The sequence below is a fragment of the Aotus nancymaae genome, unplaced genomic scaffold (assembly GCF_030222135.1).
Source record: "Aotus nancymaae isolate 86718 unplaced genomic scaffold, 86718_ANA_hifiasm-v0.15.2.pri h1tg000010l, whole genome shotgun sequence".
Classification (NCBI taxonomy): Eukaryota; Metazoa; Chordata; class Mammalia; order Primates; family Aotidae; genus Aotus; species Aotus nancymaae.
Window position 1 is genome coordinate 39,167,687 of NW_026988421.1, and position 24,741 is coordinate 39,192,427.

At 39.1% G+C, this 24,741-nt stretch overlaps 1 protein-coding gene across 5 annotated transcripts in view; it reads right to left on the bottom strand.

The window, feature by feature from the left end:
- The window catches only part of PCGF5 (polycomb group ring finger 5), a 120,904-nt gene that overhangs the window by 60,108 nt on the left and 36,055 nt on the right, over positions 1–24,741 (bottom strand). For 2 of the 5 annotated variants that reach the window (XM_021669053.2, XM_021669054.2), the window contains exon 2: positions 2,542–2,836. In XM_021669053.2, the coding sequence (XP_021524728.1) occupies positions 2,542–2,653 (112 nt within the window). In that variant the 5' untranslated portion in view covers positions 2,654–2,836. Of the gene's footprint in view, positions 1–2,541; positions 2,837–4,656; positions 4,830–5,164; positions 5,330–24,741 lie in introns of those variants that run through there. The other 3 variants (XM_012454762.2, XM_012454761.2, XM_012454764.2) reach the window with 3 other exon arrangements.

Below are 24,741 nucleotides of genomic sequence, written 5' to 3' on the forward strand. Positions count from 1 at the left end.
GGATAGTTTTTACCTATAAGCTTCAATATAAATACAAACAAACAATATTGAAATCAAAGGACCTGAGAGTACATAAAGATTAGTGCTACCAGAATCCTCAGATCTCAGACACACGGTGGAGTACCCGACTCCATCATTTACTCTACTTTCTGTGTTCTCTGTTAATGATGATGTCCACATTTGGGACTTACCATTGTATTTAAATCACATTTCTAACATGTTCATTCTCTCTCAGTAAAGGGGCTGATGGCCACCAAAAGATCTTTCAGGCCCGGATGACATGTGCAGTTAAACTGTCATTTAATTTACCCCTTTAGGCTTCAAGTGCTGTTGAGAACATTAAAATAAAAAAACGCTTTGCTTATAAGCTAATTGTGTATACTTCTATAATCTTTTGTTTTCCTTTTTTTAAAAAAGTTACATTTAAATTCGGATTTCATTATGACCAAAAGAAAATTTTCTTCCAAAGGACATATATAAAATTTGTGGCATATAGATAGAAATTAGAGAGTCTGTGCTTTCTTCTCATCATCCAGAATTGGCAGTTTTTGCTGGATGAATCAAAAAATTAAGAACGACGTATAAATGTTCAAAGCAAAACAAAACACACTGTGGACTGGGTCCAGGTTCCATGCTAGGTGCAATGGGAAACAGGGAAGTAGAAGATAAAGTCCCCATGCTAGAGTAGCCAATTGGTTCTTCCTTCAAAGTATGTCCATAATACAACCACCCTTTACCACCTCCATTTCATATCTTATAACCTTGGTTGAAGGCCCTATAATCTTTTAGCTTTCCTACAGTAATAGACTTCTAACTGATTTGCTGTTCCTTGAACTGTCCAAGTGTATTTCCATCTCAAGGCCTCTGTACTTGATTTTCCCTTTACATTCCCATATAGCCACAGATTCCTTCAGTCCCTTCAGGTTTCTGTTCAAATGTCATCACATCAAAGAGGCTGACACACTATAAAGTAACCCCATGTCTCCTCTCTACAATCGTGCTTTGTTCCTTTTCATACCACTTATCACTAACATGGCATATATTTTTTATTAGTTTTCCTATTAGAATTATACTTCTTGAGCAGAGACATTTTTACCATTTTGTGCCCTACTGCATCCTGTGTGCCCCAGCACAGTGCCTGACACACAGAAAGTACTCAATAAATGTCTGTTCGATGATAAGTTATTAACTATTTAAATTAAATAACAATACAGGGCAACAGCAAACTAATAATACAAGATAGTTCATGGTTAATTGCTAATTGAATAGCATGTGCCAGTAATATCTCAAAGAAGTATACATCAGCATCACTTGGGAAGCTTTTCCAAAATACACATGCCCAGACCTTATCACAAGACCCACTGTATCTCCCCAGGCAGGGTCCTGAGCATGTGTATGCTTAGATAGCTGCCCAAATGATTCTATTTTTTACTGTGGTAAAATAAATGTAACATAAAATTTGCCATTTCAATCACTGCCAGATTATTCTATATAGCATCCATTTAAAACTACTGGTATAACACTATGTCAGTTCAGCAGAGCAAGAATAGCTGAAAGCTTACCAAAAAAGAGAAAAAAAAAAGGTATCATGGTATATTAAAGAGCATGGGTTTTGGAGTTGAATATAGGTCTACTACTCAATAGCTATGAGACTAGACAAGTTACTTAACTGTTAGTTTCCACATTTATAAAACAAAGATAATCTCTATACCTTTTCTCTCCCACTACATCCACTCCAAACTGCTCCCAGGCCACTGTAAAGCTAAGATGAAATCAAGTATGTATCTATTTTGGTGCACATACTAGGCATTAAACTAGAACTTACTGGAATTATTTTCACTGAAATAAAAAATGAAATCATGCTGGCAGAAACACAAAAAGTATGTGTAATCTTGGCATAAGTGAACAATAAAATATGTCTCTTCCTCTTCCAATGGGACAGTTGAGAATAAAATTTGCTAGGAGTTTCACAGGTATGATACTATTAGAACAGTGATTCTCAAACTTGAGCATGCTTCAAAATCACCTGAAGGGCTTGTTAAAACACACATTGCTGGGCCCACTCTCAGAGTCTCCAATTCATTAAGTCTAGAGTAGGACCTGATAATCTGCATTTCTAACAAGTTCCTAGAACTTGTGATGACACTGGTGCCACTAGTCTAGGAATCACACTTTGAGAACAAGGGAATTAGAGTCTGAATATCCTAAAAGAATCTCTGAGATTAATTCCTTGAGTATTTTTTTTAAAAAAACCTGAAATAGTTCACTTAAAGAACCATAACTGACAATATGCTTATGATTTTTAGATCATTTTACAATGTGATAAAAGTCAACTATGGAGATTCAAATAACACAAGCAGAATTTCATGCCACTGGCATCCCAATTACAAATATTCTGAAAATGAATTCAAAGTTAAAATAATTCTTAGAATACTCATTTCTTAAAAGTTACAACATAGATAAAAACAAAACATGGCAATTTTAATAGAACAAATGTACATATAACCTTTGACAGGTATAATAACCTAAAAGATTACTTACATGTATGGAGGCATTCCGTCACTGTGGTTGGCTTGATCAGATACCCTTTACAGATATAGCAGGTAATGTAAGGATTAAAATCTTTCACCAAGTGTTTCCTTTGGGTAGCCATTCGTGGCTAGCTAAGACTGGCTTTAGTAGTTCGGGCAAAGAGGGGTCCTAAGTAGATGAAAGTCTGATCCCAGGAGCTGGTGTGGCGTTCCCAGTAGGACGTCCTGAGGCATGAGAACTAGCATTCAGATTTATCATGAGATCGTTGACCATCACTCCTTTTGGTGGTTCCGCTTTCCCATGTCTGTTTCCAAAATCATTTCGAAAAGATGAGAGAAAGAGGTATCAAATTCCTCATAATGTATTAATGTCATTCTATTAACAGCAAGTGTTGCATATTCCCAATTGGGTGAATAGGTGAATAGAATATATGCTTCACTGTACCATTAACTTGCAAATCTGCTATAATTTAATTCAGAATGACAGATTCATCCAGTCCCGGAACCTCAACTATCACCTCTATACTAAAGACACCCAAAGCTAGTAACGCCAGTTTGACATCTTTACCTCTTCACTAATGCATTTTAACTATCTGCTTGACTGCTCTATTAGGAGTCCCTGCCAATACAAGTTAGAAGATTAAAAACAAGTCATTATCCTATCAAAATGTTCCCCATTTCCATTTTGAACCCTACATCCAGTTACGAGTCAAATCAAGTTGATGTCCTCTGCCATTCCATGCTCGGCTGCTCTACTTGTGTATCACCTCTACACCTGCAGTCCATCGTATATTCTGCTACCAGGCACATTTTATTCTGTGGCACTTGGGTCTTCTTATTAACGAATGTGTCTCCTCTTTACAAACAGAAAAAATGTTTCTCATTCTGTCACGTAAGACCTTCTTCAGGTTAACCTTAATATACCCTTCAAAAACTCTCTTCAACCTGAAGGGATCACTCCTCTCCCACCGTCCCCTCTGCAAGTTCTATGCACTCTATCAACAAGCCCTTTCTCTCCTCTGTCTGCAGTCTACCTATCCCCCAAACCTTTCTCCAATGCTATCCTCAGTGCAATCTTTCCCTAGTTTTTAATGCTTACTTCTTTCCTGTTACATTTTGATTTATAGTTACATTCATTCTTTACCTTCTTTATTAGACCAAAAACTCTCCAAAAGAAACTAGTCACATTTAGATTTATAACCTGGGTAACGTTACTTTCCTGTCTCAGGTATTTTAACTGTAAAATACGTATCCTTTCAGAAAACACAATATGAAAGGTGTTTATTTTCCTAAGTGCATTCTATAAACAGGAACTTTCCCCTATCTTAGCTATTAACTCATTGGCTAAATATAAAGCAATCGGAAAGGTAAAAGGCATTCCATCAACGCATACCCACTGCCAATGTGCAGGGAATAGGCTCTGCGTGTAATTATCCTATCCTCTTGGGAAATTTGTATTCGTGGATGTAACAGAAAGCAAGTATAATTAACAGACAGGGGATCAGGGTTCTGGCCCTTAGCCCTGTATGACCTTCAGCAAAGAGTTTCTTATCTGTGCCTAGGTCTCAGCTTTCTCCTCTATAAATTGGGATTAACTGCCTTGCCTTTCCCACAGGTTTGCCATGAAGCTCCAAAGTAAGAGAAAGTCCTTTGGAAGAGGAAATGCACGGTCCCGACCTGAGGTGGTGCTAAGATCCTAAGGCACAGAGTCCTGTGACCAAGACAGTTAAGGGAAGCAAGAATTTGCAATGACCGGGCGGGGGCGAGGGGGGAACTTTTCTGCATTCTCCGACAGGACCCAGCGACACAGCCCAGTGCGGTCCCAGGACCGCCGCGCCGGCCCGGCAGGTGCGCGGGCCCAGGCCCCGCGGGCGCGCTGCTCAGGCCAGGGAGAACAAGCTGCCTTTCCCGGGGCCGGCGTCGGCAGCCTGCCCCTCTCCCCGCCGACCAAGGAACGGCTCCGAAGTCCTCGCCCCGGCCAGTCGCCCCCTGCACCCGAAGGGTCTTCCAGGCTCCAGGCGGGGCCGGCCGGGGCAGGTGTCTGGAAGTATCGCTCCCGCCTAAGGCGCAAACTTGGGCGGGGAGCCTGGCGTCCCGACCGCTCCCTAGCCCGCCTGGTACCTACCCAGCGGTCGCCACCACCACCGCTTCTCGCCCGCCAGCGCGCCGGCCTCAGAGTGAAGGAAAGTGAAAGAGAAACAGCACCCGCCGCGGCCTGGCCGGTCCCCGCACCCAGTCCGCTCTCCCCCTGCAGGCGGGAGCGCGCCGGTTGCGTGGGGCCACTCGGCTCAGGCCCGATAGGGCGCGGCGGGCCTCGGGGCCCAGGTCCGGTGCCGCCTCCAAGGGCAACTCCACCCCCTTACAACAGTCTGCACCGCCCGCCCCGCCGCCCGGCCACGCCCCCGCCGCCCGGCCACGCCCACCACCACGCCCGGAGGTCGCGCCCGCTGCCCGCGCTCCTCGCAGGTGCAGCTGCCGCCCTGGCTCCTGTGCTACACGTAGCTCTGGCCAAATATTATCTCGGTTCTTCTTATCCTCACCACCCACCCCTTCGGTTGTTTTCATCATAACAATGACTGGCATATTTTTCCTGGCAGGTTTAAAAGCAACGGTCAGTGATGAGAGTGACTCACCCTGAGAATTTGTCTCAGCTGGGTCTGTCCCACCTGCGCCGAAGTGGGGACAAAGCCATCCCTTGATTTGCACCTTATTTGAAAATCACTAACAAACTTGTTACTGTAGCCGTGGGTCCAGAGATCATGGTCGTTGACAACTATAAGCAAACGAGAACGTTGTGGAGAGTGAGGGGAGGAGGAGGGTGAGTGGTAAAGAACCATTACTGTTTGCAAGGTTCAAAACAAACAAAAAACCCAATACTCTTTCTAGTGGACTTTGAGATCTGCAAGAGATCACTGACTGCAAAAACCATTCAAAAACGTGCATTTTAGAAGCCAGAGCAGTGACGGCTTTAAAAAATGACAATAATAGAGGGTAGGGGAGACTGTCAGTGCAAAGCATTTGCTTTTTCTCCAACTGATAGGCATTAGTGTCTTACTAAAGTGATAGATGACTAAGTGGAAAAACAACAAACTTAACCACTGTTCCTGCAGTCATACAGGTGTTCAAAAATTCATTTCAAATTTAAAATGCATCAAGCAGTAGACCAAGGCAGCTTTAAAAACTATCTATTTTATAGTCAAATTTTGACACAAGTTTAAAAATTGCCATTTCTAATATCACAGTAGGAGCAATACATTTTCTGAAACAGCTTTAAGTGACCACATTCTTATAGTCCTTTAAAGAACCATTTTGCAAAATCATATAGGCCAATGTCCAAGCTGGGATTAACTTCATCAGTCACAGCAATCACAATGAGTAAGAGAAAAGAAGTGAGGTCAAATGACTTCATGGCAGTAGGATTACTCTTTACCCTTCATATCTTTCATTTCAAAAACTAAACAGAACAATATGTGAAAAATCACACTATTTCTAGTGTGTTTAAGATATGCAATAGAAGATATTACCGTATACACACCACAACGTAAACAAATGACTTGGTATTTTCCTATTTTGTGTCTGAAACGATTTTAAATATGTTTTAAAAGAGTAACAAGTTCAGGGGGCTTAAATGTGACTGGTGACCAATCACAAGTGAGGTTAATCAGTATTTCTGAAGGAAAGAAGCTTGAAGGCAGATTTGAGGAGGACATATGTTAGCAATGAACGAAGGGGTCACAAACATGCTATAGAGCAGTACCTGAGGATGGATGTGGAGGTGGGGTTGCCAGAATGGACTTGGAATGGGAGAGAACTACAACCTTAGTAAGGAAATCTGTGCTTTTTGTCTGGAGAGGCAGCATAGTTTGCAATAAAATGTTCTGTGGTTTCTCCTCTGACCTCTTCAGCAACCATCCCATCTCTCCCACCCCAATTTAAAAGAATGCACACATACACAAAATAAAAACAAGTCAAAAAACTAAAACATTTGTCTGGTTAAAAAAATAATAGTGGTCTGTTGGGGGGAAATAGGGGAGGGATAGCGGGGGGTGGGGAGTTGGGGAGAGATAGCATGGGGAGAAATGACAGATATAGGTGAAGGGGAGGAAGGCAGCAAATCACACTGCCACGTATGCACCTATGCAACAATCTTGCATGTTCTTCACATGTACCCCAAAACCTAAAATGCAATAAAAAATTTAAAAAAATAAAATAACAGTAATGATAAGGAATGCTGCAAAAGGGCAACTTTCCTGCGTGATGCATATGCAGATTGTAAGTATCTAAACATGGGACTTTCAGCTGCCATGCTGCCTCTCCTCCTCCCCTGGGCTCCTTAATAGTTGCTTATTCTAGTCTAGTCCCTTGGTACTGCCAGTAGGGGCAGAGGACAAACCATGGAAGCTACAACATGAGAGGGTAGCTCTGATAACAAATCTCAAGTACCAGTGGAACCCTCAAGTAAACAAAGACCTAGAAGCAACTGGATATATAAGACCAGGAAAATAAAGGCAGGATAAAAGAATCCTAGCTGGGAGTCCCCTTAACAATAATCTACTTCAGTTTTCTCATTTTACAGATGTAGAAATCAAGATCCTGAGATGTAGCAAATTCAAAATTACAGAGCTGATTTTGGTAGAGCCAAGACCAAAACAAAGGTACTAGGTTCAGTTTTCTTTAATACCTGTTGAGAGTACTTCTCAAGTCCAAGAATTTAAGGGAGGTCTGGTAAGAAACAGATTTTTTTTATTAAAAAAAGGAAGAAAAAAAGGGAAGAATAGATGAAGAAAGGGAAAAAATAACTACCTAGATGGCACTCAGGAGTGAAACGGCCACTGGTGATTCCCTATCAAAGAAGCATAATCCCAAAGTGATAAACTGTTGCATTTGAGTATTGGCCCAGACTCTTCCAGAGAACCACAAACGGCTCTCAATAACTCCTGGAACTACTTGGAGCTATCTGTATATCTAACAAATATTTTCATTACTTTATATTTATGTCTAGATTTTTATTTCATCTATGGCTGGGCAATGGGTGAGTTCTATACTGAAAGTTCACATTCTTTTCCTGCCTAATAAATACATCATTAATTAACTGACTTTTAATGGCATAATGTGATTGGAAACTGGTTATATTTACATTTCCCTGAAATATTAAATATGGTGAATTTTTAATTATTATAAATTATGTACCCAGGAATGCTGTTTAATATTTCAACAGAGTGCCTTTAACATAGAAACTATCTCTGTAATCTAAAAGCCTTCCTATAGAGATTATAGAAAATATTACAATTGAACATAAATGTCCTATGAGGCCCACATAAATTTATTTTATGACCATGAATATTATAGCTCTAAATTTATGGTTGCCTAAAATCAATGACAGAGGAATGGGAGGGGGAACAGAGAATTGAAGAGAACTTCCAATCACCCTTGACCATGTCTTTCTCTTACTGCACCCCTCTCCAACAATCCAATAATTTTCAAGGACTTTCCCTGCTAAATGTCTCTTGAATCCCTCCACTTAGCCACCTTGTTCAGATCACTATCCTCTCTACTCTCTATCACTCAATTAACTCTAAATCGTCTTCCTACAGCTCTTTTCTGCCAAACCATCTTCCACAGCACAGCCAGAAGACTCTTTCTAACTATATAAATTTGATCATGCTGTTCTCTGGCTTTAAAAATCCCCATTCCTAGAATAATACCTAAACACTTAATAAGGCCATTTCAGATCCCTGTCACTTTTATGGCCTCCCCACCCCTACTTGAACTCTGTGCTCAAGCCATAATGTACCTCTTTACTCTCTAACTAGCTAGATAGGTCTTCTTCCAAATGAGACCCTGTGTCTTTACCCCCTCACCCTTCCCCACCTCTGCTAAGTCCGGCCAACCCTTATATATCCTTTCAGGTATCAGCTGATTTCAAAGGCCACCTTTCTAGGCACTCGTTCAAAGCTGCAGAAAGGCCTCCTCTATACACATAGACCATAGTCACACATAACAATTCATACTTATCCTCTCAAATCAAATATCACACTGTCTTAGATGATCTGATTTACTCATCTGGGCCTCCCACTAGAGTGTAAGCTCAGTGGATCCACTGCTTGGCTATACAACCCTAGCAGAGTAGATGGCAAAAAGCAAGTGTTCAAATAAATATTTACTGAAAAACTGAGTAACTGCACATATTCTAAGAACTGATCCTATGTGTTCTTTCTTGGGTTTCTTCTTGAAGGGATCTTTACAAAGAATGTGTTAAGGCATAATCCCTGCCTCCTTGAATTATTAATTAAAATCACACCAGGGAGTAGAGACTTATTCACAAGAAACAATTATGGAGCAATATATCAAAATTTATTAATAAAGTGTTAAATGGAACATGATCAAGTGACAGAAACTCCAATTGAAAGAAGGAGCACTATGGGTGGATAAGAAATTAGTTCTATATGCCTACTCCACCCGTTACAAAGACAACAAGACACAATCTCTAAAACTATGGATATGAATGTTAATGGCATATGAATGGTAAATGAGACGGCCAGAAAAAAGTGTGTTAGCTGTCAACTCCAGCCTTACCACAGTCAGCATCAGCAGCCTGGATTGTGGTCTGAGAAGAGGCCCTGAAGGGCTGGGTGGTGAGATTTCCCCATCCCATCTCTTTTCAAAGGCAGCAGAATCAGCAAAAGAGGGCATATTTGGAAATAAGAATACTGCAGCTATGGGAACTAGATCAGACCTGACAGCCTCCCAAGGAGAAGGAGGTATGTTTTTATTTCCATGACGTTAAACAAGGGAATTTAAGCTGCTGACAGGTATTCTCCCTGACTAGCTTTTTGGATGACTATTATATGCATATTAAGAAGAATCTGTGTGAACAGGGAGTTTCAAAGTGCTTTTCACACAAGTCACCAAGACCAAGGTCTGTTCACTAACTATATTACTGAATTATAAATTAAGAAAACTGCAGAAAAATCCAAGGAAGAGAAGTAATTACATGTAATTATTTGTGCTTCTAAAAAGCAAATTTTGTCAAGAATTGTTGTTCCTGATTTGAACAACTTACAATATTTCACTTCCCAAAAATGTTAGGAGGGTGATGCTTATTACAAGTACTGATGAGGAAGTTAATTAGAACTTCATGATTATGAATTCATAGATCACCATTTCCTTTACAATATTTCCATAACTATTGATTCTTTAGTCCCTTTTACCAGTGAAGTCTGAAATTTTAAGTAGAGCACTCATTTCTACTAGAAAAAGAAAGACTTACTGTAATTAGAACCTGAACTTACAAGCATAAATTGATTTTAAAATAACTGTGTTCTGGCTTATATCCCCATTCAGAGATTCTCTGCTCCTTCCTTTCAATTTAGTTTAATCAACCTTTCCCTGCATCAATTTCCTTACTTGTCTTCCTCAGACCCAATGCAATCATTGTTAACTTTCTCCCTGTTCTGGTTATCACATTTTATCTGCAGTTCTTTAGCCTTTTGGCCATTCATCTGCTAGTCCTGCTCCTCTACCAACCAGTGTGCTTGTCTGCAAATCAGTACTACTAAAAATATGCTATCCCAATCAACTGGGTTCTTAATGCTGCATTTTGTTTTGCTTTGTTCTTATAATTACTCCTCTATATGCCTGGACACATTCTCTCCTATTTCTCATAGCCGCGATTTTGAATTTGATCAGTTCCCTTAAATTCTCTAACCAGAGGGAGCTGGGCATAGTCCTTTTTTCTGGTAGCAACCTCCCTGGAGAGAATTTCCTCTCCCCTACAGCATGCAATTGTGCTGCTTCTCCAGTAGTCCCATGGCCGTCTTCTCTCTGTGCATCTATCTTCACATGATGTTCTCCTTGTTTGTCTCTCTCTCCTTTTCCTTAAATATGTATTTTTTAAGAAGAAGTTTCCTCTGTCTCCCAGGCTGGAATGCAGGGGCACAATCACAACTCACTGCAGCCTCGACCTCCTAGGCTCAAGTGATCCTCCCACTTCAGCCTCCAGAGTAGCTGGGACCACAGGTGCAAGCCACCATGCTAAGACAATTTTTGTATTTTTTTTTTTTTTTGTAGTGACAGGGTTTCACCGTATTTCCCAGGCTGGTCTTGAACTTTTGGGCTCAAGTAATCCACTCACCTTGGCCTCCCAAAGTGCTGGGATTACAGGTGTGAGCCACCATGCCCAGCCTTCTCTTCTTCTTATAAGGACATGAGTCTTACTGAATGAAGAGCCCAAATTGATTATAACTTCAAAGAATATGACCTTTCCAAATAAGGTCATATTCACAGGTAGCAGAGGCTAAGACTTCAACAGTTCTTTTTGAGAGACTCAATTTAATCCATAACAGCCATTTAGAATAAATCTGTTTAATGCTTAACATGTAGTACTTAACACTTAAGGTGGCACACAATGAAGTTAATGAAAAAAGTACAGAAAAGTCCTTATAATATCTGACATAGAACTAATCTGTGCTACATATAGCCGAATAGATTACTTATACATATATGCATATGTATATACAAATACGTACACATATATCCACATATATGTAGAGTATATTTTAAGGACTGCACAGACTAAGAAATACATGTGTTTCTTCAAATATTTGTCATACTTTTGATTGATTCATCTCTTACATTTTCTAAAACACAAACAGCATTAATACTAATTAATAACTACTGATGCCAGTAAATGCATGGCATTATATTTGGAGTGCTATACAAGAAACTATTAGCATTTACAAGCTTTAACCCTTGAAAACACTTAAATTGCATATAAGAACACTCTCTATACCAGATAGGGAAACATCTATAATATTCAGAATTAAGATACAGATGAACAGCACTTAGGAAGTAAAACTTATTGTGATTAAAATGTGAGTGGTTTGTAATATTATCCTTTGAAGATGCAATTTCTTCATATAGTATAACACATATGCTGTACAATGTTTCATAGCTTCTAATATGAAAATAAGTCTGAAGTGCAACTTATTCAGATCTTTCCAAAGACAGAAGACATCAAGCTTAATAAAAATCCAAACTTCCCAAAAGTAAGTGAATTAAAATTACTTTCAGCTAAGAAAAAAATCTTAAGATTAAAGAAAAACTTTAAGGAAGGGTAGTAAAACAGAACTCTCATTTTTATAGAGAGCTGCCTTCCATTTTCTTACCTACCCAAAGTGTGAACACAACTAACAGAATTAGCAGGTATGCATTATAGAAGTAAGGCGCTACAATTCTTCTAGGGATATTCATAGTCATTTTCCACTTTGATTTATACAGATTCAATTCTCTATCTCATTCCAGTCAGTAAAATAGCCTCTGAGTACACAATATAAAATATTAATCAAGAACAAAAAGCAAACCAAACTTCCAAGTTACTTCTGGTGGAATAATTCATTTCCTCTAACTGACCAGAATAAGAGTTCTCTGTGACTTTTAAGGGACACTCCAAATTACTCTGACTTAATTATTTCTCAGTGGCTTTCAAGCATGATCATTCATCAAATCTGTGAAATGGGGATGTAGTAAAAACACAATGGCCTCGTGCAATACATCACTCCATGTATTTTCCTGTGCCTCCTTGAACAGAGTCTGGAAATTATGGTGACACCTCTAACATCCCGTCTTCAACTTTATGAAGACAAAAGGCAATTTGACAAAGCTTTCCCAAGCTTCAATTAAGCTATTCTATCAGCTTTCTTTATTTCTCTCCCTTGCCTAATAACTAAAAATGGAATGAGCTCCTCCAAGTATCCAGCACTTTGCTAAGCATTTTATATCATTATTGTTTTATCATTTATAGCAACCCTATGAGATAAATAAAATCATTCTCCTCATCTTACAAATGAGGAAACCATGCCACAGAGAGTTTGTGTGACAACCAGTATCACACTGCTCCTGATGGATGAAGCAGGAGTGGAACCTGGTGGTGCAACTCCTGAACCATCCCAGTGCTGCTCAAGCACCTTCCAGACCACTTTGCTCTGCAGCACTGCAACACCTCTGGGGCCTGGTTCCAGATCTCTATAACCTTATCTTCACTCTTTCCAAGATAAAACCTCTACTTCAACAACTAGACCAGGCTTTTCATTATCCCTCAGACACAGTGTGAATGTCATCCCCTAGCTTCTGCTTATACTGAGCCCAACTAACTGGAATGCTCTCCCTCCTCCTCTTCCTCTTCTTCACCATTCAGTTGCAATTCTACATCCTCCTAAACTGTTCATTCTTCCAGCCTTTCTACCTCATAGGAATCACTCTTCCTGTGAAAACAGAAGAACTGCTGGAGACCCATGGACCTATTCTACCTAAGTTGGTTTTGTGTCAGTACTGACATTTCACATTTATGCACATCAGGTCCAATAGTAAATGACCTGAAGAGGGGGACAAGTATGGCCCCTGCAAAGGCCTGGGAACCTGGCAGAAGCTCCACAAATGCTGGCTGAATTTACAATAACCTCTATAGCAATACAGTAAGATTAATACAGCATACTGTCAAGGAGTAACACTCTAAGAAATTATTTCAAAACTTTCATACATTAAAGGCATCACCTAACTTTCCAGAACATTCTTTAACTTAACAACCAACTTCCCCAGCTAATCACATCAACTAAGTATGCATTTCTGCGTCTGTATATAGCTAAGTCTGTATATGTGTAGCGATATATATATGCATAAAGAGCCATGGACTGACATTCAAGCAATGTTCAAACAGAGCATTGGAAATCTAATGAGGAATTTAAGTTTGTTGTCATCAAAATAATGCTTGCAAAAAGCTGATGAGATGGGAAATGGAAGTAAAATGCACTCCATTACCATTCATTTTTGCTTTGGACCACTTATTTAACAAATATCTCCTAGTAAACACTGCTTCAGGCACTGTAAAGGATGCTACTATAGTCCTTTTGGGTTTTTGTATGAAGTAGCTGACCTGTCTGAGAATTTTTCATGTTAGAAAAAAATTAGATACTCTTCTACGTTTAAATGAGAGAATAGGTGAAACTTGATCTCCTACTTACTACTATCTCCAGAATACATACACATTTTTGAGATGTTACAGAGATTTGGGTTAGAACTGGAAACATTTCTGATTTTCAGTGATTATTTTTAAACGTAGCTCACAAGAGAGAGAAAGGGAGAGACCAAACAGCAGAAAGCAGGTGTGGTCTAATTGGTACCGGGTGTCTAGCACTAGAGGCACTGAAACAGCCTTTCTGCTTTCCACCAGGTGTTGGCCCCCAGCCATGACAAAGCCCCTGAATACTGTGCTAGTGGCCTCCACAGACCACAAGATCTGCTAGCCCTGTACTTCTATAGCAACCACTGAACCTCTGTGAGCCAATGATCTCTTACCAGGCTGAGCCAATTATACATCTGATATTAGAGATCTTCAGGTGGCATCCTCTAACAAAGATGACTTAAAAGGTACCTACTTGTGTATCTTACTAGGTTTGCAGGTTAGCCTTTAGAAGTAATGTTTTTACAGTGTGGCTACGTTAAACACCCTTCTGTAACATATACATAATTGAGAGATGTAGAATAAAATTCATACTAACTCCACATTATTCAATGAACACAAGTGTGATGCTGTGACCAGAAGATGAAGCACAAGAGTTGCAGCACTTTCTGGCTGATAAAGGATCTCAAGCAGCAGGTAGACTGTTTGCAATAAGGGGAAAGCCATCAGACATCTCTCAGCAGACAGGTGGGGGCCCAGCTCCCTAGGAAGAAGGAAGTTTTAACGGAGAGCAGAGGGGCATATGAAGTTGTGAATCATTTATATGTCAGAAATTGCCCAAGCTTTACAGACTTGGGCAATTTACAGACATAGCAATGCTATGATCTGCTATCTATCTAAATGCCAGAAGTGACAAAAGACACAAATGGTAGAGATTAAAAGGAATGAACAACAAACAAAACACCCATTTGGAAATCTCAATTGTTAATTGAGTTGACATGTGCATATTGGTTCCACATTCATTCATTCCCCAATGCTCACGGGTAGCTAGTAAACTAAGAGATTTTACTCCTATCAGCCGATATCCTCTGATTTCTTTTTCTTTTTAATCTATTTTTTTGTAAAGACGAAGCCTCACTATGCTATCTAGGCTGGTCTCAAACTCCTGGTCTCAAATGATCCTCCTGTCTTAGCCCACCCCAAAATGCTGGGATTACAGGTGTAATCTACAGGTGTGTGCTGCTGTGCCCAGCCCCATCCTCTGACTTCTGACATCCAAAGAGGAAGTCCTCACTTGTAAAGTTCTCTTCTTCCATAAGGAAGATCCTATCAATTAACATAATTAATAGACTAAGGGAAAATATTAGTCAGATGACAGATGAGTAAATGAAATTAGGTCAGAAAAAAAGGATTAATGATAAAATGTAAATAGATCAAAGTTACTAAGCAACACAAAATACTATGTATATTTCGAATTTTGAACAAATGAATTGAATGTAACGGTCACAAACTACAAATGGCCAGAGTGCCAACAACAATCTGTCTAGAAATGACTTCAAAAGGGAAAAAAAATAAAATGCACTCCATTACCATTCCTTTGACCAAAAGCTACTGAAACTTGCCAACGGCAAAAAGCTTGTACTCCTATAGAGCAAGTAAAATGAGCATTTACTTTTTGATTAGGAGAGCTCAAACTGCCTAACTTCCCTTGGTATCAATAAAGTTTAGATTGACTAACAGAGAAAACCAGTAGAGACACAGCTAACACTGAAGGTGTCACTATTTCCTGTGGTCCCAGAAACTAGAAACTGAAGCCAGATCCCTGAAAGGTCAGGATTTCAAGAGAAATGCGAAATAAGCATGAGTGTGAGGAATGCAATGCTCCTTATCATCATGATTTCTGGGACTCACGTAGGTGGGGTGCACGTCTTCTCCATGCCTATCAGAGTTCATACATTTTCCAGATCATTCTCTTCCATGATAATGAAGTGAATTTTTCATACAATACAGGGAGAACAATGTGTTTTGGCTCTTCCCAAGGAGCCCACAGATGCCTATAGCTTTGCTACTTCAGCCAGGGTCCACATCAGTATCAGCATCACCAGGGAGCTTGTTAGGAATGCAGAATATGGGCCTTCAGGTGATTCATGTGCAATTAAAATTAAAGCAGCACTGTGAATGGACTAAAAATGTTTCTTACTCCTAGGATTAGGTATTTCTCTCCCCAGATGTCAAGGATTAGTGCAGTTAGGCCAACTCTAGGACAATCTGAACATCAAAATGAGCAACAGAAATGGATAATACACACTGAATTTAAAGAAAATAATCCATGAGTCCATAGTTACAACAAGCAAGCAAATACATGGGGGAAAAAGAACTCTTCTTTACAAGAGAATGTCAACTTACATAAGGAATGAAAGAATTATAAAACCACTATTTCGTAATCATGTTATTAATTGATTCAGGCAAGAATCTCCAGGGATCCTAAAACTATTAAGAAAAAAATTCTTGGGGAGTAGGGTATTTACATAGTTGTACAGTGTCTCTCCATAGAGTCTAATTTCATGCAATTAAAACTGATACTATAAATGTATGAATTACAAAGGGGAAAAGGTACCTTTACAATGGAGAAATCTGTTGGATGCTACCTAAACAGTGATTGCATTTAACAGCACTAATAATGGGACAATCTGACATTACGTACTGCTGAGATGATGCTCTTAGGAGGGTACATTAATACATCTGTAATATTTCTGCCCAAAATGTCTATCCTGACTATAATCATTTGGAAACATAAAATAAGTCCACATTGAGGGCCATTTTACAAAACAAATGGCCTAACACTTTTAAAAAATATTAATGTCATGAAAGACAAAGAAATATTGAGGAGTAAAGAAACTTGATAACTAAATATAATGTGTGATTTTAGACTGTTTCTTGGATTAGTACTTCATTATTGTTATGGTTATAAAGGATATCATTGGGACAGGTCTGCACATTAGCTACTATTATAACAATGCCATATTTCCTGAATATGGTAACTGTATCTCCTTTCTTAGGTGATACAAACTGAAGTATTTGGAGGTAAATGGTCATATCTGAAAATTGTAATAACATGTATATAGAGAGATAAAGCAAATGTGGCAAAATGTTAAACAGTGAATCTAAGTGAGAGATATATGGATGTTCATTGAAACATTTTGGCAACTTTTCTGTAGATTTTAAGAAGCTGAAAGTAGAAAAAATGTGAAAGATCAAAAGTAATGCAATGACAAATGGCTCATCTCACAACTCTCCAGAATACTATCACCAACTGCACATCCCTCACCAACCTGAGTACAAGTAAATGACAGGCTGAAAACATTCCTCTTTAAAAGGTTTTTAGGAAAAGGGTCTTTCCAGGCTAAAAGCCCCTTCTTAGAAAATGCACCTCCTAATTCCTTTTACAGTGGGCCAGGCTATGTTCTCAGAACAGGAAATACAGCAGTGAACCAGACAAACCCGCTGCTCTCATGGACCTTACATCCTAGTAGAAGGAAATAGGCAATAAACAAATAAATAAAGTTATGCAGTGACCAGTGCTATAAAGGAAAATAAAACCAAGAGGGACTCTGGAGCAGTGCTATTTGAAACAGGGAGGTGAGAGAAGTACTTAGGTGACATTTAGCATAGACCTGAATGAGGTAAGGGACTAAACTGCAGGTAACTAGGCGAGGGGTGTACCAAGCAGAGAGTGCAGAATGTAAGGCAAAGGCATGGAGGGAGGATCACGCTCAAGAGCGGAGAGCAAGGGACAGAGCACAGGAAAGGAGGCCAGAGACCATGCAGTCCCTCACAGGCTGTTACTGAGACTTCACCCTTTAAGTTGACTGCTGCCTTCTACCATTTCTACCCACCCAATGTTCTTGGTTCAGACTGGCAACTATGCAGTTTCATGATGAAGCGACCACTGTAGGGAAATGCAGCCAAGTGTACTCCCCTAAGTGTGCTGAGGCTCCATGCAGGCTTCCCCTATCCGCTAGTTCCATCCCAGGTGGTATCTTCCTCATACTCTGCCTAATTCCTTTCTCCTTCCCACTCTCTTTCAACCCTCATTCAAAGACATCAAAAATTGTCTCTGGTTTGAGAGATTTAAAAAAAAAAGTGGCTTATAATGGCTGATATATTGAAGAGTCATATTAATAACATTTAGTGCTTGTTTTCACAGAAGTCACCATCCTTTCCAAATGTTACATCTGCACGTACCTTTCCATTCTCCTTTAATCAAAGCTGCTTTTTCTCTGAGTTCTGCTGTTCTGCTCCTTGATGGCAGGGACTACCCTGTTCACTCTTTTACTCCTTGTGACAAGCACAGACTGACACATAGTAGTTCTCTAATGAATATTTGTGGCACTATTTTATAGGCAAAAGATTAAAAAGACCATTTCTTGTTAGGCTGTTGCCAAAATGTTAGTATACCATGTCTTTCAGTTTTTGTTTGCTTGTTTTTTGGTATTTTTTTTTTTTGAGACATAGTCTCACTGTGTCACTCAGGCTAGAGTACAGTGGCATGATCTCAGCTTAGTGCAACCTCCACCTCCTGGGTTCAAGCAATTCTTCTATCTCAGCCTCCCGAGGAGCTGGAATTACAGGCATGTACCACTACACCTAGCTAATTTTATATTTTTAGTAGAGGTGGGGTTTTGCCACGTTGGCCAGGCTGGTCTCAAACTCCTGACCCCAAGTGATATGCCCGCCTCGGCCTCCCAAAGTGCTGGGATTACAGGTGTGAGCCACTGTGCCCGGCCTGAGTTTCATTAACTATAAATATACTGACTATGATTCTGGTGTGGTCTGATGCAGGGCAAGGAGTTTAGCATAAAGTAGAAACTCTCTAGGTGTTTGATGGATAGAGGAATAGTTAGACAGACAAACACAGATTAGATAGGACTGTGTGGGCTGGTCTGAGAAACCCATCATTTATAATATTTACAACATTGTTTCTACAGGAAAAATGTACTTTGAGCTTGGCTCAAACAGTTTATGAATGAACACTGGAATACAATCTTGTCACTTATAATACTAATATCTAGGTCTGTGGGTGTGTTTTTATTCACGGATTATCTGTGAAGGATTTGGAGTGCCAGGTCTGACTTGGGGAAGGGTGGCATATATTTGCTCCATGTTAGCTGAGGCCAGAGAGAGAGAGAGAGAGAGAGAGAGAAGGGGAGAGAGAGAGAGGGAGGGAGAGAGGGAGAGAGGGAGAGAGGGAGAGAGGGAGAGAGGGAGAGAGGGAGAGAGGGAGGGAGAGAGGGAGGGAGAGAGGGAGGGAGAGGGGGGGAGAGACAGAGAGAGAGAGAGAGAGAGAGAGAGAGAGAGAGAGAGAGAGAGAGAGAGAGAGAGAGAAAGTATATAAAATGCCTAGTCATTTAGAAACCCAGAAAAAAGAAAAATCATTCCACAGTAGGCTTTCAAAATATTTGGGAACAACTGTGCTCAAGGCTGGATGACAGGGAAAATCAAAGAAATGAAGATTTTGTCCAAATTAGTGGCTCTAGAGAGAGAGAGAGAAATATATTTTATGCATTTAAAATAATTGTATTTACATATCTAATCTCACTGGACCATAAGAATTTGGATCCTAAACTGTGTTACATATAACTTAGTTTATCCATAACATTTTAAAAAATTATTTATGTAGCTAAAAATTACAAGTTTGTTAGATAGTTTATAGATATATTTCAATTTAAATATAGCTATGTATCCCAAATTTTAAGAAATATTAGTTCTGGTATTTTATGAGAAAGAAGTTAAAACTTGAACATCAAGGAAATCTTTCATCTTTGTGCTCAGATAAAGGCATTTATTACACTTCTTGATCTTGGTGACCTATCCAGAATCAAAACAATACCAAAAGTACTCATTTTCACAAAAGATAGTGAGGCAGTGAATGGAGGAATAAATTTGAGGAAGAGAGAGTAAAAGGGCAGGATGTGGAAATAATGAATTGGTAGTGGGGAACTTTTGCTATGTACAACTATTTTTATCCTCAGAGCTATCCTTCTTAGCATTTTCTGGGTTGTCATGTTTATCATCTTCCAAGACTTGAGAACCAAACATTTGTCTGGAAAGAAATGGCTCTACCATTTCATATCCATTTATTATGCGTTTTAGTAACTTCCAAATAGGCTGTTTGTAAAAATGTGCCTGGAACACAATGGTAAATAAGATAGACCTGGCCTGGTTATCATGAAGTTTGCATTCTAGAAGAATTAAATTAATATCTATGAAGTAAGTATTAGTCAAAAGTATATAAGACAGTTATTTGAACACAAACTTCTAACAAAAGGAGGAAAGACTAACGTAAGGTTTTTTTTTTGTTTGTTTGTTTTTAATGTAAACCTTAATTCAGATTAAGGTTTAATTCAAACCTAATCCAGTAAGGTCCACTTATTATCCAATGCTGGAATCCCATCTAAGACATCCCTAACACCCAAGCTCTTCCCTATCATAAGGCTTGTCAGAATATTTTATGAGGAGTAAAGAGTAGACATAAACTTACACAAATTAAACAGTATATTTGTAATTCTAAAAGTTTCATCTTTACGAAAGCAAATAATTATTCAAAAACATGTTCTCTAAATTTAATCACTACTTTATCTGTAGTTCTGGTTATGTGAATTAGAACATTTTTATGATTTTGTGGTGTCATGCTTCACAAACTCAACAATAAACAGCAAGCTAGCTGTACAATCACATTATGAAAACTGCATAAAAGTGTTAAATTAGCTTATACTGACATAACGCTCATTTCAGAAAGGTGGACCTGACTGAAATCATTAGGTTCACAAAACTTAAACAACCTAAAACAATCAGGTTTAAAACTTTTAAATATATACACTTGTTTTTGTTGTTGACAGATTGCCTATATTGAAAGAATAAAAGATCTATAAAATTTATTTCAATTTCAAAATTACAGTGGAAATAAAAAATGTTAGAGAAAGGAGAAAACAATAAGAAAGAAAATTTCCATTAATATAAGTAATTGGTTTGTCAGGATATAGTTTTCAAGAAATTAAAAACATGACTCTCTACAAATATATATTAAGTGTATGTCAAAAATTTATTTTAACTCAGCAGGATGGTACATCTGGTTCAATGTAATACAGGAAAGACTGAAGTGTATACAGTCAATGAAAGAATACTGAAATAAGATTGCTAATTTATATATAAAACTGGTTACTATCTATAGGCCAATGAAACTATAACCTTTGGGGTTATCTTCAACAGAAATCATTTGCAGGTGATCAATCTACAAATTAACATCTAACTTCACAGACTCTGGATCCTAATAAATAGTAAGTTAAACAAAGGAACACTTTCCTAGAAAATGACATGATCCTTGGCTGGTGTCTTAAGTGCTCCAAGAAAACACTAAAAAGGCATGCAATCATCCTGTGCCTTATTCCCAAATGTTGGATAATTTTCCTAAATATTTTAATATGCAACACAACCTTGGCTATATAAAGCCCTCATGAATTAGTTAGTCTTGATAGTGGCATGCTCTACAGACGTAAATTAGCCCTTAAAATGCTTAGTTCCAAAAGGTTTCCCGGTAGATTATGACTGAACCCTTCCCCTGCCCCCAACTCCATCAAGGCTGCAAAATCACCGTTTTTTGTTGCTTTCTTGCCTTTTTTTTTTAAATCATGTTTGGTCTCTATTCTTCTGCATCAGAAAATTTGCTGCCTACCCTGTATTGTTTCTAGTCATTTTCACCAACACATTTCTTTACGGCTTTTCTTCCTTTGAAAATATCCCCTTGCATGAACATTAATCATGTCAATCTTTTAAGCAAAGAATGATCTAACTCCTTCAACATAAATACATCTAAAAGTTGAGTCACAGTTTGATAATAAGCATAGTATATATCATAAATGGCTAATCTCTTTGCCCAACCACCCTTTGCCCCAACATTAAGAAGCACATTGAAAGTAACTTATTATTTAAGATCAATAAGTAGTTGATAACCTCTATTTACTAAAACCGATTAGGTAACAAGAAGGAAGTTTTCAAGGCTGCTAAGGAGTCAATATAGTAAAAACTTCTGGCTGTATATTATATTACAGTATCCCTCATTTAGACTCTTAATAATTAACAGTAATGATGACTACTATGCAATGACTGCTCACTATGTGCCAAATACTGTGCTAAGAGAGCTTACAAATGTATCCTACTTAATCCTCACAACAATCCTGTTAACTACTTTGTATTATTAGCCTAATTTTTCAGAAGAATAAACTGAATCACAGAGAAGTAAATTAACTCTCTCCAGGTAACAATGGTGGGTTTTACTGAAATCATTAGGTTCACAAAAATTAATCAGCTTAAAACAATCAGATCACCATGGTGGTAGATTCATATCCAAGTTATTTTGCTTTAGAGTCTATAGGCTTAACCACCACACTACATCTAAAAAGACAAAAGAACTATAAAAACAGATACATCGACCATCATCATTACGGCACTTATATAGTGCATTTTATATGAAGCCATGGTTCTAAGCAACGAACATATAAAAACTTATTTATTTCTCACAATAACCTTATGGGGTGAGTACAATTATTCTCAATTTAGGGAAGAAGGAGTTGAGGCAATGAGTGGTTATCCAGAGTCACAATGCTAATACAATGCCAGGCTTGGATATAATCCTGGACAGTGTAGCTCCCAAGTCCAGGACCCTCCTTTAATGCCATCCTGCTTCTTTTAACAATTTCAAAAGCACAGTACCAGTAAACAGCCCTAACTCTTCAGAACCTCTGAGGTTGGAAATCACCGCATTAAAGCATAGAACCATAACTAAATGTTCATTACTATAATCAAAAGTCATTAAGAACAGATTAACAGGTTTTCATTCAGCCTTGTTAAGAAGGCAAAAAAGTAACATACTTAAGCAAAATTTCATCCAAGATGAGTTTCTTTAAAAAAAAAAAAAGGGTTTTCTGGAAAATGAACTCAATTCAGAACAAATGAGGTGTTACAGTATTGGTAAAAAAAAAATCCTCCTGCAGACATTGTTTTTGTTCTTGCTGCCTTGGGGTTTCTCAGAATTCCCTCAGGGGCTGTGGGTGGTTGCCGAGGAGGGGAGAAGACAGTTCTCCACTCCACTTTAAGACACATAGCTCTGTTTATGTAATTTTTTTTTTTTGTTTTCATATTGGGCTTCCCCGTAAGCTTTCACTTTGATGGGACCTAAGCTCCTGTTTATAGTCTGAATGTGTTCCCCAAATTTGATGTGCTGAAAACTTAATCTTCAAATTCATATGTTGATGAAATTTGGAGGTGGGGCTTTGGGAGGTAATTAAGATTAGATAAACTCACTGGGGAACATGATAGGACTGGTGGCTTTATATGAAGAGAGACCTGAGCTGACACACTCAGACCCTCACCATGTGATGCCCAGCTCAGAACATTGCAGAGGGTCTCCACCAGCAAGAAGGCCCTCACTAGATACCTTGACCGTGGATGTCTCAGCTTCCAGATATGTAAGCAATACATTTCTTTTCTTTATAAATTACCCAGTCTCAGGCATTCAGCTGTAGCAACAGAAAACGAACAAAAGACAGCTCCCATGAAAATGTGGACTAAGTGGGCGGTACTTCTCACTTTTATAAAACTTCCCCCATCACCTCCCTGGTGTCTCAGGAGTTCCACTTCACACTATTTTTCCATTAGCTTCTTGAATCTGGTGCTTGCCCAAGCTCTGACCACCCTCCCACCTGACCCTCCCTTTCCACTTCTCTCCATCAACAATAATCACAAACACAGCTAATGTTATCAACCTCCTACACAGCAAGCTCTAGGTTAATATTTTGACATCGACTGCTTCACTGAATGCTCTCAACACTCTTTTGAATTGGGCTCTATAATTGGCCCCACTGTATAGAGGAAGAAACCGAAGCTTAATTTGCCCACTGCCCAATGACCAGTAAGTGATGAATACAGGATGATAAATTAGATAACTAGAAAGGCCCCCAACTCTTCACCAGTACACGATCCTGCCTCTCAGTCCCTGTTAATTATGTTCAAATTTCCTACTGAGACTGCGTTCGAGACTGAGTATCTTAAAAACAAACAAAACAAAACAAAAAGCACCTTCCCTTCTGGAACAGCCCCTTACAGCAGCACCTCAACAATGACAAATGCAATGCACAACATTCACTGCAATCTCATCCATACCTGTTGATATTAATGCTTATAAAATATTCTCTGGTTCTTTCAAATATATATGTGCACTTCCCAGAAAGGGGCTATATCCCCTTGTGCTTTCTATACCCTGACTCTCGTTTTACTGGATTACTTCAACAGTTTTGGGCACTGAGTAGGCATAAAGAACACTGGTCAGTAGTCAGGATACCAGAGTTCTGGTTCAGTTTCAGGCAGAACTAGAGCAGACACTGTCACTGCCTCCTCCCCTCTATCTCCTCCATGCTCATTTCTACACACTGAAGGCAGCATTCTTGAACACCTGTGGCTTTTATTCTGACTCTGGGAGCAGGCTGGGTCCTCTCCCAGAGTAAGGCAAAAATTCAGGGAAGTTAGCAACCCCAGGAAACAGCCCTCAGTCAAGAAGGATAGGCAGTTGATGGGCCAGTAACCTAATTTCCTTATCCTTTGGGTAGGATAAGCTGAAACGTGTAGACTAGTTCCCAGAGTTCCTTAAAGGGATTGAACTCCAGTTGCCCACAGCAGTAATTCTCTTGAAACCATACCCTTTATTGCCTTCTTTTTCCTCCCTGTCCCACTTCTCTACTTCCCTGCTGGTATTTCTGGGGAGAACCTCTCAAATAAACCACTTACTCTCAAATTCTTGTCTTGGGGTCTGTTTCTTGGGAAATCATACTAAAGTTTCGTCTCCCTTCTTTATTTACTCCACTTCCCTATCTGTCAAACAAGAGGGATGCATAAAGGATTTTTATGGCCTCTTTGACTCTAACATCCTATGATTTCAATGAAATCAATCAAATTTCAATATTAAACTAAAACTGGCCTTGAAGGTTACTTCTTAACTAAAACACTGCATCGTATCTTGGAGCTGTGGCTGAATTTCACCTACATTAATGTGGAAGATGCTGGGAAGCACAAATCAGATACCCCTTCAGAGATGCCTTTGGGCTGCACTCGACGGGCATACTGTTGGCCTCTTGCAAGGATGGCCTCAGATACGAAGATCCTCCTTGCCTAAGGTCACTTTCCCAAGCAAGCAAGGACTGA